Below are 20710 nucleotides of genomic sequence, written 5' to 3'. Positions count from 1 at the left end.
TAGCAGAATTAGCCTCAGGCAATGAGTTCCCTGTTTGGCTAATCAGTGCAACGTGGTCAATCCTTCAACCACATACACACAACCAATAGAAATGCAGTCAGCAAGATTTGTTTCTGTATTTGATCCTTCATATTCACACATACATAAGAAAGAAGAAATTGGTGAAGAAGAATTTAGGATTAAGAGGGGGAAGGAAGAGGGCGAATTTTTGAAGGATTTTGATTATGATTCATCTAATTGGTCGGAAAGTATCCAAGCTTAGGAAGATACTGTGTTTTAAGATGCAACTAGGCATGTACTGAAATGTAGTTGGGTGTGCCTCTGTAAGCCAAAAGCTCCATAGATGAGAATGCAAAAGAATGGAAAGTTGTTGCCTATTGTAATGAAAATTGCTTGGAGCCCTTCTACCCTGATAATGACCTGTTTCAGCCTGCCAAGGCTTTACTGAGAGACCTAGTTAGTGCCTTCTTTTGTAGCAATTAGACATTTGAGCACCCTCTTGGTGGACAATCTCTTCAGACTCTATCTCTAGCATAGAGGAGCATTGTGGAATCATAGGGATAAGAAATTGCAGGACACAGATGAAACAGGGTTTGAGGAAAGATAGCAGAGGAGCCAATAAGGGTTTCGATGAGCTCAAGAGAAAGGTAGACTATCTATATAGAAAAAGATTTCTAGCTGGGCAGTGGTGGCTCACGCCTTTAATGCCAGCACTTAGGAGGGAGAGGCAGAATTAATTTCTGAGTTTGAAGCCAGCCTGGTCTAGAGAGTGAGTTCCAGAACAGCCAAAGCTATGCAGAGAAACCCTGTTTCGAAAAACCAAAAAAAAAAAAAAAAAAAAGAACAAATTTCTAAGGAGCTAGCAGTTTAGTTGTACAGTCAAGGTGTATATAAGTGTGTGTGTGTGTGTGTGTGTGTGTGTGTGTATTTAGAATTGAAGAGTCAGACAGAACCCTTAGCTATTTATATTTTTTCTGAAAACCCTCCACTTAGTTTCATACCCCATTTTTGAATGTGCCCTTTTTGTTTGTTTTGATTATTTTTCAAAACACCGTGATAGATATTTTGCATCTAGTTAAGAAAATGATGGCAGCTTACTGAGCTAAGATGTTTTTACCAAGCCTCCCACCTCATTTGTCATTATTAAGAATACATATTAGAGAAATGTAAAAAAGTAAGGATACAGGAAGTGATCTATTATATTCTAATTCAAATGCATAAAATTAGTTTTAAATGAAAAATATAATAAGTACAGAAATGACTTAGTTATGAGCATTAGTTGTTGTTACAGATGACACAGGTTGCATTCCCAGAAACCACATGGTAATAATTCACCTGCTGTAATTGCAATCCCAAGGGATCTAATGCCCTCTTCTGACCACTGCAGGTACTGACCACAGACAAGTAACCAACAAAACACTCACATACATAAAGTAAAATAAAGTATAAACTATGGAATCTTCTACATGGATGTCACAACCTTGAGACACACAGCATTCAGGAGGAGGTGCTATGCACTTCTTTCTGGTCCTACAGAAAAGCACCTGTGGCTTTCCTCTGGACCACTGTACTCAGTAAGAAAAGCAGCCTTATTCTGAGGTTAGATGAGCTCAGCAGAGACGTTCATGTAAGAACAGAAACCACAGTGCTGTTAGGTGATGTTTTCTTAACATTTTCTGTATTTCTGTTCTCTGTCTTTTGTATATGTGAGAGCTGTGGCATTGATGCATCTCTGAAATCTATCTTGTAGATCAGACATTATGGACCAGGAGACAGTTTTGCTCTGCAAATCTCCATCTCCCTCAGTGACTAAACTTGCAAGGTCCTGTCCCCATTTAAGTTGTTCAAACTCTGATCTGGGGCTCAAACCTAAAGGAGACTTATGGATGACAGCATATGTGGAACTCACACTGTGTCCTAGGCTGGTTCTTCTGTGGGCATCAGCCTGAGCTGAACCAGGATTCCCACAATCCTGGTTCACAGTGCTGCTGTGGTGTTGATGAACACTACGAAAATATCTAAGAATGCAATAAGTGGTTTAGTACTCTGAGTTGTCCCATATTTCTTTTGACATGTGAAATACGTCATATAGAAATCTCATATAGAAAAAAGATGTGCCGGGTGGTGGTGGCGCACGCCTTTAATCCCAGCACTTGGGAGGCAGAGGCAGGCTGATTTCTGAGTTCGAGGCCAGCCTGGTCTACAGAGTGAGTTCCAGGACAGCCAAGGCTATACAGAGAAACCCTGTCTCGAAAAACCAAAAAAAAGATGCTATAAATGTGAGCCATGTAATAAGTGCTCTTACCATCACAGGTATTTTCAAAGAGGTAAAGCAACCCACAGTGAGCAAATACAACCATGAACATCAAAGTGATAAAACCTTAAGATCTGAGTGTTCTTTGTTATTAGACCAACCATAAAATATATTCATATTTGTAAAAGGATTGATCAGGCTAATGAATGTGGTAAAACTTTCACATGTGCTCATTATTGTTGCAGGCATGAAAAAAGTTATACTGGAGAGAAACCTTATGAATATAACAAAAGTAGTAAAGCCTTTTCAACTCACAGTCATCTCCAAAGACATGAAAGAACACATACTGGAGAGAAACTTTATGAATGTAATCAGTGTGGTAAAGCCTTTTCATATCACAGTCATCTCCAAAGACATAAAAGAACACACACTGGAGAGAAACCTTATGAATGTAATCAATGTGGTAAAACCTTTTCATGTCACAGTGGTCTCCAAAGACATAAAAGAACACATAGTGGAGAGAAACTTTATGAATGTAATCAGTGTATTAAAGCCTTTTCAAGTCACAGTCATCTCCAAAGACATAAAAGAACACACACTGGAGAGAAACCTCATGAATGTAATCAATGTAGTAAAGCCTTTTCAAGTCATAGTAATCTCCAAATACATAAAAGAACACATACTGGAGAGAGACCACATGAATGTAATCAATGTGGTAAAGGCTTTTCAAGTCATAGTTATCTCCAAAGACATAAAAGAACACATACTGAAGAGAAACTTCATGAATGTAATCAATGTGTTAAAGCCTTTTCAAGTCATAGCTGTCTCCAAAGACATAAAAGAACACATACTGGAGAGAAACCTCATGAATGTAATCAATATGGTAAAGGCTTTACACAACAAAGTCATCTCCAAATCCATAAAAGGACACATACCGGAGAGAAACCTTAGTTATGTAATCAATGGGGAAAAACCCGTTTATAAGTAAAATGGTTCCAAAGACCTAAATGATCACATACTGGAGAGAAACTTTATGAATGTAATTAATATAGTAAAAGCCTTTTCACAATGTTTTTGTCTCCAAAACCATAAAAGAACCCATACTGGAAAGAAACGTATGAATGTAATCATTTTGGTAAAAGCCTTTTCATAAGGATTTTTCCCAAAACCATAAAAAAAACCATATTGGACAGAACTATGAATGTAATCATTGTGCTAAAGCCTTTGCATGTCCCACTAATCTTGAAAACATAAAATACCCCATATTGGATCTTCATGAATGTGATCAACATGGTAAAGACTTTTCACAACGTTAGCATCTCCATTATTATAAAAGAACAGGTACAGGAGAGAAACCTCATGAATGTAATCAGTGTTGTAAAGCATTTGCAAGTCACACTCATCTGCCGTGACAGGAGAGATCACATACCAGAGAGAAACCTGCTTGAGTATTGACAATGTGGTAAAGCCTTTGCATGTCAGAGTTCTTTACACACACACAAAGAAATCACATTGGAGAGAAGCCTCATTAATGTAATCATTGTGGAAAATCTGACAATTCACTTTTATCTGTGATTACATAATAGAACACATTCAAGAGAGTGACTCAGTGTCATCAAGGTGCTAAGCCCTTGCATGTCACAGGCATCGCCTGATCCATAAAAGAACACATAATGTAGAGAAACTGCATGAATGCCATGGATGAGGTAAAGTCTTTGCATGACAATGTCCTCTCCAAATACTTCAAGTAACACACTTTTTAGAAAACCCTTACAAATATAACAAACATAGAGAAGCCTGTGCCTATCACTGTAGTCTCCAAAGACATAAAAGACCACAAATTGGACAGAAATCTTGTGAATGTCTTCAAATTAGAAAATCCTTTATATGCCACAGTATTCTCTGAATACAAACATCAACACATACTGGAGAGAAACCTTCTGAAAGTAATCAATGTGGTAAAGCATCTGCATGTCCTAATCATTTAAATGCATGAAAGAATTCATAGTAGGAATAAACTGTGGTGATTTGAACATGTTTGTCCCTAAGAAGTGACAATGTTAGTATGTTTGGCCTAGTTAGATATTACTGTTTTGAAAGAAGTGAATTCCTAGAGTGGGGGTCTTTGGAGCTCCAGCCAGTACAAAATAGACTCTCCTACTATTTTGCTGGAAGACAGTCTCTTCCTGACTGTCTTTTCATGAAGATGCAGAACTCTCAGTTCCTTCTCCCACATCAGTGCTGCCTGCATGCTGACATTCTTCCTGCTATGTTGGTAATGAACTAAACATTTGAAAGTGTAAGACAGACCGAATTGACTATTTGCCTTTAAAACTGTTGCCTTGGTCACAGTGTCTCTTCTTAGCAATGGATATTCTATCTGAGACAGAAGTTGGTACCCCAGACTTAAGTATTTTTATTGGTAGGCCTGGCCATACTTTTGTTTGAAGCAATGTGGATTTTTAGACTTTGGGTTTGTACATGCATTAAGTGGAAATTCATGGGCCATCGTAGTAGAACACATATGTACTAAGTGTAGTTTGAACTTTATATGTAGTTTTTATAATGTTTTGCTGAAAAATGTTGCTGTCTTTTGCTCTCATCTGAAGGTAAAGAGGGATATTTTGTTAATTGCATTGACAAAGGAAGTCTCAGAAAAGCCAAGCATAGTTTTTGGCCTGTGCTTACTCTCATGGTGATTGTTTTGATCATGCTTAGTAATCTTAGAAAGGAAAAATATCAAATGTTAGCTTCAAAGAGAAAATCTCACCAGGAAGTTGAATGAAGCTAAATCCTGTGATCAAAGATACACAATGGTATTAAAGAAATGGTGATAAAATGGAAGGATTCCATCCACCTAAACATGTGGATGAGAACTGTATAATGTTAGGCATTACTATTAACTGGTTTATTGTTTTTATGTGGACATAAGAAGATACAAGTATGTGTCAGATTGACAATTGATGAATTGTGATTACTATACTGGGTTTTCAATTTAAAATCTAAAAGGATATAGGATATACTTAGGTCCAGGTATGATGGTACACACCTTAAATCCCAGGAGATGAACATCAAGCAGATCTCTGATTCAAGCCATTCTGGTACAGAACAAGTTTTTGGTAATTAAAAGCTTAGGTATGGGCAAAGTGTTACACATGTATTATTCAACATTCAGAAGACAGAGCCATGCAGATCTCTGAGTTCAAGGTTCATCTACAGAGCAAGTTCAAGGACAGCCGAGCTTAGGCAGTGAAGTTGTTGAAAAATAGAAAGCTGGTGATGATGTAATCGAAGGGGCCATGTTCCAGCCCCAGCAAGCAGAGGAACTCAGCTGTTTTGTCCATGTGGCTCTGGTTTTAGAGGCAAGACTAGAAGGGACTACTGAGACAATTGATGCTGGTTGGCTGTAGTTAAAAATTAGTGGGGATGAAGAAGGAACAAGCATCACTGAGGTGACATCTTCTGGTGTTTTCAAAGAGGAGGAAGAAGTTGTATTCCAGAGGTAGCCAAGGTTGTCCCTTGTGGTGCAGCTTGACTCAGTCCTGGGTAAGACTCACCCAGGTGGCACAGGTTTTAAGGCATGGATGTTTCTTGCAGTGCAGATAAGGCTTGGCACCATGAAGGGAGCATGAGAGGAATGCAGTGAAGTCTGTTTGTCACAGAAGAACCCAGCATGTTGAAGATGTCAGTCCTGTGGGATGAGCAGAAATAACAGCAGCAGCAGTTGAGTGGAGTCAAGCAGAACCTAGTGTACTACAGAGGGAAGAGCTGGAGAGAGACCCAGCTTCTTTTGAGGAGCACAGAAGATCATCTGTGGATCCCAGATACTGGAACAAGAAGCTAATTTTGAAGTTACTTTGGAGACCCCAAGAGTTTTAGATTCCTGAGCTGTGGGATACCTTCTCAGGAAAACTACATTCAGGAAATATAATCAGCCATAGAGGAAGAATTGTGCTGCAGTGAGCAGGTCAGGAAGGAGTTGGAGATCTGAAGAATTCTTTGGCATCAGACATGGAGATGCAGAGTTTGGAGATTTCCTTGCTGGCTTTTGGTCTTCTTTTGGCACAGTATTTCTTCAAAATGGTGATTAGGAATGATGACCTATGTCTTGTAAATTTGGATGGATATTATGTGCTATTTTTTGAAAGTATAGGGGATCATGGTTACATGATTGAAATGATTTCAGAAGAGACTTTGAACTTTGGAATTTTAACATTTATGAGACTTCTATAGATGATAGGGACTTTTTAATTTGAACCTCACATATTTTATATTATACTATTTTTAACTATGGTCTCCGTACAATCATGTGTATACACAATCATAAGGGGGGCAGGCAGTAAAATATGGTAGTATAAATATGCTTGGCTCAGGGAGTGGGAGGAAGTTATAAGATAGGGCCTTGGAGGAAGTGCATCACTGAAGGCTTTGAAGTTCCAGACGCTGCAGAATGGGCCCTCCTACTAGCTCCCTGGCAGACAGTCTCTTTCTGGATGCCTTTGGATCAAGATGCAGAACTGTCAGCTCCTTCCCAAGCATCATGTTTTCTTTCATGCCTGCCTTGCTTCCTGCTATGACAAAATAGGTATAAATCTCTGAAACTGTAAGCCAGTCCCAATTAAACTGTTGCTTTTATAGGAGTTGACTTGTTCATGATTTCTCTTCATAGCTATGGAAACACTAAGACAGGAACCCTGTGAGTGTATTTAATATGGTCAAGTGTTTGCACAATTCTCTAGTCTTCATTATCAGGAAAGAATATGTGCTGGAGTCTAAGCATGCCCCCTGTGTCTCAGGACACAGCCCCCTGAGTCTTATGCATGCCTCCTGTGACTCAGGACATGCCCCTGAGTATTAAGCATGCCCCCTGTGACTCTGGACTTTCCTCCTGAGTGCTAAACATGCACCCTGTGTCTCAGGACACGCCTGTGAGTCTTAAACACACCCTCTGTGACTCAGGACACACCCACAGAGTCTTAATGGACACGTTCAGTAATGAAGACTTTGCACACCTCTGTAGTCTTCATCATTATGAAACTATTCATGTAGGACAGTGGTTACATACTGTGCTAAAGCCTTTACATCATATTGTCCACTGAGATCCAACACAACTCAACCACAGGACAAGGCAAATCATAAAAATTCATTGTAATCAAATCACTGCTAATAAATCAGGGCCACAAAATTACACTCAGAAACTTAGCTGCAATACCCCAGCCTCGGCCCCACCACGAGCCAGAAAGTTAAATAGCTTCCAAAAGTCAAAACCACAAAGTCCTGTGCCAAGTTACAGCTATATTTTTCTCCCAATCACATTTGATTTTTTGTTTTCCTCTATGTCAAATGATACAGAATGTGGATTGTGTGGTCTACACTATCACAGCCATTTGTTCTTTTGTGGTTAGGAACATGCATTATATTTTTAGGAATGAAACATGAATAACAGAAATCATGGTTAGGAGCAGTTGTTATGTTTTAGGGAACAAAACATGAATGATGAAAGCCGCTCAGATATTCTTAAGTACACAGGTCCCCTATGACCTAAAACTTAGTTTGAATTTATGATTAAATGGAGGTTAGTAACAAAAAAGCAGTCCTTAGGGCAAGTTTCCTTTGCTTCTTCCCAACATTTGTGTATTATAGACATATTTGACTACACATATTGAAGACATATCTTACAAATGTAATCAATGAGATAAAACCTTTTCACAACACAGTCATCTATGAACATAGAAGAACACATCCTGGAGAGAAACGCTGTGAATAAGCAATGTGGTAAAGCCTTTGTATATGACAGTCATCCTAGAAACCATGAGAAAAAGTCATAATGCCAGAAAAACCCCATAAACATGGTCAATGTGTTAAAGTCTTGAACTTTCTGATATCTTTATAGAAGACTAAACTCTTTAGTAAGTAATCAATCTATTAAAGTCTTTGTATATTACAATAATCTTTGAGCACCTTCAATAATATCAAAAGTAATCTGTGACTACAAATAATTTGTATGATCTTACCCAACATACATTGAGTTACTCAAGGTTATCATAATGTGGAAAAAAAATTGACAAGCGTCAACCACCAGTTCAAACTTTATGATGTCTCTGTATTTTGTTTGTACTGGTAAACTCATTTGTACATACAAAGCCCACTGGTTTTTCTTCTTCTTTTTTAGTTAATCGTGTATCCAACAACTTTGCTGAAATTGTTTACCAGCTCTGGGAATTGCCTTTGGGAAGTTTTAGTTGACTTGTGCTTACTATCATATCATCTGCAGATAAAGAAATTATTACTTCCTCCTTAAATTTACAATGTAATGATAACTTATATAACATTACATTGTAAATTGCAATACAGGACTTGAAATATAGGACTAGTTAACATGAAAGTGTAAATTTCCATACAGGGCTAGTCAATATTAAATTATAAATTGCCATATAGAACTAGTTAACATTAAATTGTAAATTGCAGTAAAAGACTAGTTAACATTAAATTGTAATTTCAGTATAGGACTAGTTAACAGTAAAATTTTAGATAGTATTTTGAATAGATATGGAGAGAATGGATCACCTTCTTTTCTTTGTGAATTAGTGGAATTAATAAGAATTTTTCTCCACAATTTAACATCGGCTATATGTTTGCAGTAAAGTGACATTATTATGTTTAGGTATGTCCCTTGTATCCTTAATCACTCCAAGAACTCTATCATATAGTGGGGTTAAATATTGTCAGAGATTTTTTCATCATCTAAGAGATTACAACGTTTTTTTTACACTTTAATCACATTATGTTGAACCATCCCTGCACCTCTTGAACAAAGCCTACCTCATTGATCATGGTGAATGTTCTTTTGGCGTGGTTTTTATTTTATTTTTTCTGTTTTTATTAAATATTGTTACATATTTGCTTTTAAGGAAAAATTGGTCTATAATTCTCATTTGTTACTGAGTCTTTATCTTGACTGAATATTTGAGTAACCATGGGTTCACAAAACAAATTGCCTAAAGTTTTTTCTTTTTGTATATAGTTGAATACTTTGAGGAGTATTCTCATAAATTTGTCTTTGAAAGTCTGGTAGGATTCTACCCTAAAATTCATGGCCCTGGGCTCTTTTTGTTGGCAGACTTGTAATGACTTCTCTTTTTCTAGATGCTTAGGCAGTTTGAGTTGTTTCTCTTAGTTTGATTTAACTTTGGTAAGAGGAACCTTTTGAGGAAATTTTACATTATTTTTGGAAATTCCAGTTAGATGGAGTTGAGGCTTTTTAAAACTATGTCATTACCATCCTTTAGATTTCTTCATTGTCTGTTATTTTGTACACATTTTCATTTTAGATTTCATTAATTTGGATATTCTCCATCTTTTAATAAGGGTTTGACTAGCTTGTCTAATAAAAGGCTCAAAGAAGCAACTCGATGTTTCATTAATTCTTTGCATTCTTCTCTTTCTATTGTGTTGATTTCAGCCCCCAAGTTGATAATTAACTGATGTCTAATCTATTTTTTTATTGCTTACTTTTTTCTGCTATAGAATGTAAAGCATGCTGCTAAATTGCCAGTATGAGAGCTCTCTAGGTTTTTCATGTAGGCACTTTGTGCTATGAACTTTCTTCTTATCACCACACTCATTTTCTTTGTGTTCCATAAGATTCTGCATGTTGCACATTCATTTGCATTAAATTCTAGAAAGTCTCTAATTTTTTTGTCTATGTTTGTCTTAAGCTATTTATAATTCATAGTGAAGTGTTCAGCTTCCATGAATTTTTAAGCTTTGTGTTCTTTCTTGTTTTGTTGATGTCCAGCTGTAATCCATGGTGTTCTGATAGGATTCAAGGTGTTATTTCAATTTGCTTGTATGTATTGAGGTTGGAACTGTGTCTGAATATGTGTTCTGTTTATAAGTAAGTTTCATGAGGTGCTGAGCAGAAGGCATATTCTCCTATATTTCAGTAGAATGTTTTCTAAGTATCAGCTGGACTCATGTTCAAGTTGTCAGTTAGCTGGAATATTTCTCTTTTGTGGGGGGTGTCTGGAGAATTTTCTACTGGTGAGAATGGGGTATTTAAATCTTGGAATACAAGTGAATGAGTGTTATGTGATTTTAGGTTTAAAACACTTTCTTTTACAAAGGTTGGTGACCATGTGTTTAAGGCATAAATGTTAAAACTTAAAATGGCATCTTTGGTGATTATAATTTGTAGTGTTTTTCTCCAATTCTTTTGATTAATTTTGTTTAATATCTATTTTGCTACATTTTAAAATGACCACACCAGCTTGCTCCTTTGGTCCATTTGCTTGAAATGTCTTTTTACATTTCTTTACCTTGAATTAATGCCTATTCTTGATGTTGAGCTATGTTTCTTGTCTGCAATTGAAGGATAGATTTTTACTAATATCTATTCAGATAGCCTTTGTCTTTTTATTGGTGAACTGTGGTCATTGATACTGAGAGAGTCAATGAACAGTGATTGTTAATTAACTCTTTGTATTTTGTTGTTGTTGTTGTTGCTGCTGCTGCTGCTGCTGGTGCTGGTGTTGGGGTATTTTTGTGTTTCCCTTTCTTTTGCAGATAATACAACTTTATTTACTACCTGTGTTTTCATGTGTATTGTTAACTTCTTTGGGTTGGTTTCTTTGTATATAACTTGGTGTAAGTTTGTGTGTGTAGATAGATATTGTTTATTTGACTTTAGCATAAACTATCTTATTTTTCCATTAATAGCAATTAATTTTTTTCTACATATAATAATCTGGGCATCTGTAGTTTCTGCAGCATATATGTCCAAGCCCTTCCAACATTTACAGACTCCAGTGAGAGGTCATCTGCAATTTTAGTAGATCTTCATTTATATGTTTCTTGGCTTTTGACCTTTGCAGCTTTTAGTATTCTTTCTTTTCACTGAGTGTTTTGATTATTATACAGGAGACTTCATTTTAGGGTCCATTCTGTTTGGTGTTTTGATGATTCTTTTACTGTGATAGGCTCCTCCCTCCTTATGTTAGAAAATTTTTCTTCTAAGATTTTGTCATCAATATTTTCTGAGAATTTGATCTAATATTCTTTCTCTGGTCCTAGTATCCTTATGTTTTTTTCTTTTCACAATGTCCTAGATTTTCTAGATATTTTATGTCAGTAAGGTTTAGATTTAATATTTTCTTTTTTGTGATATTTCCATCCCATCTATTATATCTTCAGTGCTTGAGATTTGTCTTCCATGTCTGTATTCTGTTTGTGAATTTTGCCTCAGTAGTTTCTTTTTGCAGTCCTAAAGTTTTGTTTCTATCATTCCTTCACTTTGTGCTTTTGATATTGCTTCTATTTATACTTTTGAGTATTCAACAGTTTTGTTTCCTTCTACTCTTGGTTTGCTTTTCTTGGCTTTATTTTATAAGATTTGTTCATTTCCTCCACTTTTTGTTTGTGTTTTCCTGCCTGTCTTTGAGGTATTTATTGATTTCCTCCAATTGTTTGTGTTTTCCTGAATTTCATTAAATGATTGAGTCATTTCCACTTTAAGGACTGCTATTATCTTCATATTGTTGGTTTCAAAGCCTTTTTCTTGTACTTCAGCTATGTTGGAATATTTAAGACCTTCTTTGGCAACATAAATGGGCTCACACTCATTCACCAGAGGATGATAAATGTTACTCCTTATTACATAATCGTGTACCAACATCATGGAATGGAATGTGGCTATAACTTCTGGAAGTGAAAAGGTCCATTTTATGTCAATGTACTTGATATACAATAGTTTGTGTCCACACAATAAAATTTATGGTGGGACCCACCATAGGCTCCATGATAGATTCCTAGAAGTATTCAGCTTACATTTAACCCAATGTTAGATTAATGCCATGGTTGTTTTTTCTCCTTAAATTGGACAGGGAGGCAAAAGAAGCACTTTTTAAATAAGTTACTTTGTTGAAATGATGGTTTTAATAACATCACTTCCAATCACTAACCCTGGAGTCTCCATTACAAAAAAAAAGACCTGATGGTGACATGGTAATAATTTTCTAATTTACCAGCATGTATTTATTCATGTCAGGTGAATGAAGACAAACTAGATTGATAGGTATATAATTTGGGAACTTTAGCATAATCCAAGGAATATTGAATTTCCAACTTTGGAGATATGTCCAATGCACTTTCAGTATTAAGTCAGGTCAGATGATTGAGACAATCTCAATGATTGAGATCATTGGCTGTAGGTGTGTGTGTCATGTTACCGATCACAGAAGGTAACATTGCATGTAGCAGCCAGACACACTGTTCTGGAAGATATCTGTACTCCCCCTGAACTCCTGAGCTCCTGTGTCATCCCCTTCCCCACATCCTGCCTTTTTGGGTATATAACCTCTGAGTGAAAAAGTAAAATTGTCATTCTGATCAGGCTATAGACAGGTCGCCATTCTTTGCATTTTTGCCTGCTACCCCCTGATCTGCCTGCTCTCTTTCAGGTTATCTCTCCAGACCCCTGTTTAGTGTCCTGCTGGAATATATATATATATATATATATATATATATATATATATATATTCTCAGAAACTCATGGTATCTTCTCCAAAATTGACCATAAAATCTGTCACAAATCAAGCCTCAACAGATACAAGATGACTGGAATATTCTCATGCATCCTATCAAATCACTAGACGAATCTAGACTTCAGTAATAACAAAAACATCAGAAGGCCACATACTGAACAAATTTCTACACAATGATAACTTGCTTGGGGAAAAAATAAAGAAATAAAAGACTTTCCAGAATTCAATGAGAATGAAGACACAGCATACCCAGACTTATGGAACACATGAAAGCAGTGGTAAGAGAAAAATTCATAGCACTAAGTGCCCTCATAAACATACCAGAGAGATCCTACACAAGCAACTTAACAGCACACCAGAAAGTGTTAGAACAAAAAGAATCAAACACACCTAAGAGACATAGACAGTAGGAAATAATCAAACTCAGGGCAGAAATAAACCAATTACAAAGAGGACAGTGCACAGACTCAACAAAACCAAGAGCTGGTACTTTGACAAAATCAATTAGATAAAAAAAAAGCCCTTAGCCTGACTAACTAGAGGGCTCAGAGACAATATCCATATTAACAAAATCAGAAATGAAAAGGGAGACATAACAAGAGAAACTGGGGAAATTTTTAAAAATCTTTATTTCTTTCTATAAACTGGAAAATCTAGATGAAATGTGTAGCCAGAGAAAAGGATAATTTTCTGGACAGATACCATAAACTTAAATCAAGATCAGGTAAATTATCTAAACTGTAGTATAACCACTTAGGAAATCAAAGCAGGCACTATAAACCTCCTGTCCAAGAGAAGGCAAGGACTAGGTAGTATTAGTGCAGAATTCTACCAGACCTTCAAAGAAGAGCTAAGATCAATACACCTTGGACTATTCCACAAAATAGAAACACAAGGAATGTTACCAAATTCATTGTACATATATTTGTTTTAAAAGTCAATTATTGATTTCAAATGCAACACTGCTATTCTCTCTTGTCGGTTCTCATTCCCCTTCAATCCAAAGTCATTAAGAATTTCTTTCTGGGCTGGAGAGATGGCTCAGTGGTTAAGAGCATTGACTGCTCTTCCAGAGTTCCTGAGTTCAATTCCCAGCAACCACATGGTGGCTCACAACCATCTTTAATGGGATCCAATGCCCTCTTCTGGTGTGTCTGAAGACAGCTACATTGTACTTATACATAAAATAAATAAATCTTTTTTTTAAAAGTTTTTTCCACTTTTTCAAACTCCTGCTTATTATTTATTTTTGTTCATAGGAATGTTGCCTGTAGCTGAGGCTTGCCTCTGTTTGTAACTGAAAATTTCTTTGAGCACCCAATCCTTTCTCTGCTGCTCAGTGCTGCAAAGAATGTTGTTTGAAGACTTTTGCAGGTGTTTAGTGTGAATCATAGATTTTGAATATTGGAGCAAGGCTCTACCATCAGCTCTATCCAACCATCTTCCCTTGAAAGAAATTATTTTGACTTGCTATTCCATCTTAGTAGAAATTGAAGATGTCGTGCCAGGGAAATGTTAGTGATCCCAAAAAGACACACACAGGAGCTGATCTGATGCAACTCCCTGCAGGGTCCTTATTCTATTTGAGCTAGGTTGCCACCATCCCCAATGCACCAGCACCAGCCAAGACTGTTTTGCTGGTGGTGGTGGAGATCCAAATGTCTATCGGGGAAAGGCAAGTAGAAAGTATGTGTGCAAGCATCTAATTGGAAAGCTGCTGTGGCCTTTAACATAATTGGCTGGTGTTGGGAGTCACATCATAAAGTTAACTTCACCTCCCCTCTGCATTAGTGGTTGTTGGGATTAGCCTAGAGAGTGGAGCTAGGCTTGGGTTTTGCTGGGGAGAGGCAACTTGGAAATTAATGCTAGGTGCCTGACTTGCAGGGGGAAGTTTGTGATGGCATAACGATCAATAATCAATGCTGATAAATAATCAATAGATGACAATCCACAATTATTAATACTAATTGATAACCAATAATGATCAATAACTGATGGCGAACACTTTTAATCCCAGCATTCGGGAGGCAGAGGCAGATGGATGACGGTGATGGAATAATGATTAATCATCATGTTAATCAATAATCAATACTAATCAATGGCCAATAATCAATACTAGTCAATAATGAAAAGTGATCAATAGTCATGATATTCAGTAATCAATAGTGTGCCATGTAAATGCTGATCAAAAGGTAAATTCAGCTTAGTATACACTCAGTAACCAAGTAGTTAGGGTGATCTATTCTACAGGAACTCAGTTGTGTCCTTAGCTATATCTGTCATTTTCCAATGGGACCATGAACATAGTGGCCATGGTGGTCACAGTGGGGTTTATTCATGGATACAACAGTAGTGTCGTCCTCTCACCAAGCGTGACATGGCCACATCTGCTGGTGAGTTCCTGATCTACCAGCAGTAGAGACCAAAACGGAGCCCTAGATATGGAACTATATCCTGGGCTGACCAGCCAGTGACTTGTTGGCAGGTTGACTACATCAGATCTTTTCTGTTGGGCAAAGGACAAAGCTTTCTCCTTCCTGGAATAGATACATATTCTGCTTATGATTTTGACTTTCATGCACATATTGCTTCTGCCAAATCCATGATCCATGGACATACTGAGTGCCTTATTCACCACAACCGCATTCCACACAGTATTGCTTCTGAACAAGGAACTCATTTCACAGCAGAGAAGTGAGACAGTGGGCCAATTGTCATGGATTCTAATGGTATTGATTACCATTAATACCATATTCCTTGTTGCCATAAAGCTGCTGAACTAATAGTAAAATAGAATGACCTTTAGAAGACATTTTTACACAGCTGGTTATGGGACAGCCACCTGGAGAGCTGGGCAGGGTCCTAGGCTGTATGTATTTTGACTCATCTTCCAGTATTTGATACAGTTTCTCTCACAGCCAAGATCCATGATTTCAGGAATCAAGGTTTTGGAAAACCTGTGTGAATGTTGCAGGCCACAAGTCTCAGTGGAACTCAGCTCAAAATGCAGGGCTCCCTTTATCAGCAGGGCTTCCATTTCTCTGCCTGACTTTGTCTGGATAATGTCCCTGAACACAGGTGGCTGTCCTTATCTAATAAATATCTTTTTGCAGAGCTGCTTAAACTTAGCACACAAGTTGCATTCTGGATTCCTTGTGCACATGAAGCACATGTATCTGCTGCATTATAAGAAAAGAGAGTTGAAGTTCAATGGCATGACATAGGATAATAATTCTATAAATCTGTGCACTTGACGGTAGAAACTCCTGTGATCATTTAAATCAGGAAGCATGCATAGTTAGTGTAACAACGAACACAATCTATTATTGAGAAGTTCTCTTTCATAATGAGATGGTCTTTCATATTTGCTAAGTATAGGTTTTAGATTTGACCTCAGTATTTAATAAGGTTGTTAGTTTTTCTCAGCTGTATATAGACCCTGCCATGCTGAAGTATTCCAGGGACTTTTCTTTCATCTGGGATATTGAGATGCATCTATATATGACAAAGAGAATCAGGAGTAAGAATTTATTTTCTAAGTAACATTTCACAAGATCAAACATAATTTTTGAGGACTCTTGTCCCTTCACTTGCTAAAGAGTCACACTGCATTTTGAAAGTGATCATAGTCATACATGCCGGCTTAAAATTCCACATTTAGCAAAATCAACTTCTGTTGATCTTCTGTTAAGGTCTATTGAAATTTCTTGTCTAGGTCATCACTTGATCTTCTGAAGAATCTCTGTATATTCAAGCTTTCCTTTGTCTTTTTTTTTCCCTCGTTGTGAACATTACTCCATATCCTTGCTTGGACTGAGTGTGACTTCCCATAGAAGCTCTGAGAGAATCATCCCTGTATTCTGACTCTCATCAATGTAGACAGGACATAGGATAGAACAAAACTTAGATTATACACAGTTTGTCATAAATGTTGATCTGAAGACAAATACTTTAATCCCATAAGTATTTCCCAAAACATTTATGATCTAAGTGCCTAAAATACTTCATTTATTTCTTCAGAAATTCCATCGGCTTTGTATGCTTTCTTTTCTTCTCATTTGGAAAATTTCCATCGTAATCTATATATAACTCTTTTATTAAAGCCATTTAGGTAATTTTAACATTTTATAAATGTTAATACCATAAGGTACAATAGGCTTAACAGAAAAAATTCACAATCTTTTGTGAAAATATTTATTCAGGAGTAGGAAGTAAGCAATTTATATCTCCTCTTTCTAAGTTCTCATTGGCACCGAATTTAAAAATTATCATAGTTCATCCTATGATAACAATGAGATAAGTGGTTTTACATACAGAAAACTGACAAATTGTTCCTTATGAGACTGTAGACATCCTGCAATCAGTCACATTAAAAATACTGAGGTGGTGGCGCATGCCTTTAATCCCAGCACTTGGGAGGCAGAGGCAGGCGGATTTCTGAGTTCGAGGCCAGCCTGGTCTACATAGTGAGTTCCAGGACAGTCAGGGATACACAGAGAAACCCTGTCTCGAAAAACCAAAAAAAATAAATAAATAAAAATAAAAAATAAAAAAATAAAAATAAATAAAAATACTTTACTCAGTATATCTGGAGACAAATTTACATTACGTACACAGTTATTCCCCTTCCAAGTTGTACAAATACTGGCCAGCCATGCCATGGGTTTTTGTTTGGTTTTGTTTTGATAGAGGCTTAGTAACAATTAAAAAGCCCTGCTGTGATTATTTTAATTCAACAAAGCTGAAGGTATGAAAATGGTTGTGGTTTAATTTAGAAGATAAGATAAACTCTGTGCTGGATCTGCCTATCTTTGTATATTTATCTGTTTTTAAAGAGGTTTTACTAGACATAAATATCTTTTAATTTATTAACATATTTATGCCTGCATAAAATTTAAAATATGTGTATATCATAATAAAGTCATAGATGTGTTAGTCTTGTATGAGTGAGGAGAATGTCTAATATTAATAACATCTTCTGGTCTAGGAGTAGTAAACTCTTTAAAACATGTTACCTATTCCAAGGAAAGATTCAGACCCATATTATCATTTTATATTGATTGTACCTGTGAAGATATATGATTAAATACAATTTTGTCCTTACATATCAATTTTTAAGTTGATTTTCATTACAAACAAATTGAACTAGGGTCAAGTGAACAAGTTTAATTTACTTGTAATTCATTTGCTATTAAGTACATCATGTGAATAACAAACCATGTCATTCATATATATATATATATTACATGTAATATATATATGTAATTATATATGTAATATATATATTATATATGTAATTATATATTAATATATATAAATATATATATATTACATGTAATATATATATATTACATGTAATTAATAAAAAGTCAGGTTTTATAAACCATGAATTTGTGTCTATTTCTTGTCTGGGATTCCTGTTTCCAAATTTTCATTGTCAAGTGAAAACGTCACATAAAATCTTAGTAAGTATATTTTTAAGTTGGGCAGAAAGCAAACCAGATATGTCTAGAGTGAAGAATACTGAAAGGCATTTTATCCCAGAGGAAAATTAACTGCAGCAATAGCTGACAGTGAGACCCATCGTAGGGTAGCATAAATGTTCTTTGCTGGTAGCAGGCTGTCTGGCTCTTGGAAAATTATCCTTTGATTATCTGTGGGGTTCTGTGAATATCAAAGTCTTTGCTTCCTTTGTTAGTATGCTAGATTTAGAGGCAAATGGCTGGAAAAACTTTTAGGTTCTTTTGAGAAGCCTTTCTATAAGTAAGAGAAAATCTATCAGAATAAGAATAAAACAAATAATTCAGATATAAAATGAATGCCATGTAGGCCTGATATTTTTTCTTCATGTAATAGGGATAATATTGACTCAGTGGGACCATCAATAATAATGGAGGCCACCTTAACCTTAACCCTGAGCCTAATCCTATCCTAACCCTCACCTCTTAATTTCCTAACCGCCTAAACCTAATTCTACAACCCTTATCCTAATCCTAACAATGATTGTCTAATCCCCTAACCCTAATTCAAACCCTGCTTGCTGTGGGGCATATTTCTTAATTACAACTTTTGAAGTGAGAAAAACTTTATTAATCTTGATCTTTTGAGATTTTTCAGAACCACCTTTAATCTGGGCTATAGATGCTTTTGAAAACCAACATATATAAAGGACATTGAACAGGGTGTTTTTGGTTTTTGTACTTGCCCTACTTTTTTTATAAAACAAAGGTGATTTGTTTGTTTATTTGTGTTTTAAAACTGGTATTAGTAAGTACTTATTTCTTCAGAATCCCGGTATACACTGGAGATCAGGTGTAATGTCCTGAAGCATGAAGTCAACCAGCTCTTGTTTTTCTAATTTACCTTGTCCAACAACCTTTATTATGGCATTCTATTAAATCCCCTTTCTACATACATAGATTCATTCTCTCTATGATTTTAGATGTGTTTATCTACAGAATCTGTACTAATACAACTATTGTTTTTCTCCACTTTTTCACTAATGAAGATGTGCTGGCTACCAATAGTGCTCAACTGGGTTTCCCTTATGATTCTGGCTTTTCTCCAAGGTTGATTGATACCTGTCATCTGGTGGAAGGAAGCTGCAGTTTCCCTGAGCCCAGCATGAAGCCAAAAAACTAGACTCTTGTTTCCTAAAATCCCTCTTTAACGTTAATGTTTTAGCATTCTGTCTAAAACTCTACCTCACAGTTACCTGGTGACAGCCTGGTATCCTCCTCCCCATAGTTACCTCTCTTCAAAGACAGGTAGTATTGATGCCAGGTCATGAAACACATTATGTACTTCGTTTGCTTTGAGAGTTGTTCCCTTTGTCTATATCTACCCATAGGCACCAGAGCACACAATTCCTCATGCAAATACTGTTTGCATGAAGTAATATTTTCATTCTAGAAACTGTATGCCTCACTGACAAATGCATGTCCCTGTCATTGTGGTTAGATCTCTTTCTTCCCAACTACATATTTAATATGGCATGGAGATTATGGATATTTACATTCATCCCTCTTTCCTTAGCTAGACTGGGATTGATGATAAGTGCTATCCCCTCTCTTGCTGCATTCTTGAAATCTTCACTTTTGTTTTAATTCTTTGATGAGACATGCTTAATCCTTTAAGCCATCTAAGCTCTTAAAATATATTTCATTAAACAGTGACTGTTACCATGAGCATCTGGTCTTAATATAAAATCAGTAACCATCATATTGTGAAGGAAATGTACTGTTTGTAGAATACATTGCAGATATTGAGGTCCACACTAGCCCCACGTTGGGGCGGCCAAAAAACATCGCATTCCAGGCAAAATGTTGAGGCCCGGGCCGACCCACGTTTGGGCGGCCACTGTATCCAGGCCCAAGCTGCTGCTCCAGTCTGCAGGTCAGGGTTCAAGCAAGAGCAAGGGTGAGGACAGTCTCGAAGAATGGAGACCAGACAGGATGTGATTCAACCCCATTTATTCTTCAGTCTCTCTTCCTCTAAGTGTCTCCTTCTCTGCCTCCTCTGTCTGCTGTGTCTGATTCTGTCTGGAGCCAAGTGTCTTCTACCTCATGTCTGATGTGTCTGATTCTGATCTGTTCTGTCTCTGCCTTTTATATGTCTTACTTCTAAGCCACGCCTCTAAGTTACACCTTTAATCATGCCCTTAGGTCTTGTCTCTAACTCTGATCTCTATACTTCTAAGTCATATTCTTAAGTCACACACCTTTAATCTCACACACCCAAGGAAAGTCCTGGGTATCTAAAGCAAGATGTTATCAGAGTGTGCTCAGCTGTTGTAGGCTATTGTAATCCAAGTCTCATGTCAGGGTATATGGCTCAAGGTGGCTGCAAAGCTGATAGATGCTTTCTGCTAAAAGTTGGCCCCCAACAGGTCCCCATTTTTAAATTTTTTTTTCAA

General features: G+C 36.6%; 1 protein-coding gene across 1 annotated transcript in view; it reads left to right on the top strand.

The window, feature by feature from the left end:
- Positions 1-20710, top strand: part of LOC143437295 (uncharacterized) — a 56632-nt gene that overhangs the window by 24985 nt on the left and 10937 nt on the right. The window contains exon 6 of the mRNA XM_076922104.1: positions 2640-2975. Coding sequence (XP_076778219.1) covers positions 2640-2975 — 336 coding nt within the window. The remainder of the gene's footprint in view (positions 1-2639; positions 2976-20710) is intronic.

This window comes from Arvicanthis niloticus, chromosome Y, assembly GCF_011762505.2.
Source record: "Arvicanthis niloticus isolate mArvNil1 chromosome Y, mArvNil1.pat.X, whole genome shotgun sequence".
NCBI classification, from domain to species: domain Eukaryota; kingdom Metazoa; phylum Chordata; class Mammalia; order Rodentia; family Muridae; genus Arvicanthis; species Arvicanthis niloticus.
Note: the sequence above shows the minus strand (reverse complement) of the source record. Positions and strands in the feature narration are given on the sequence as shown.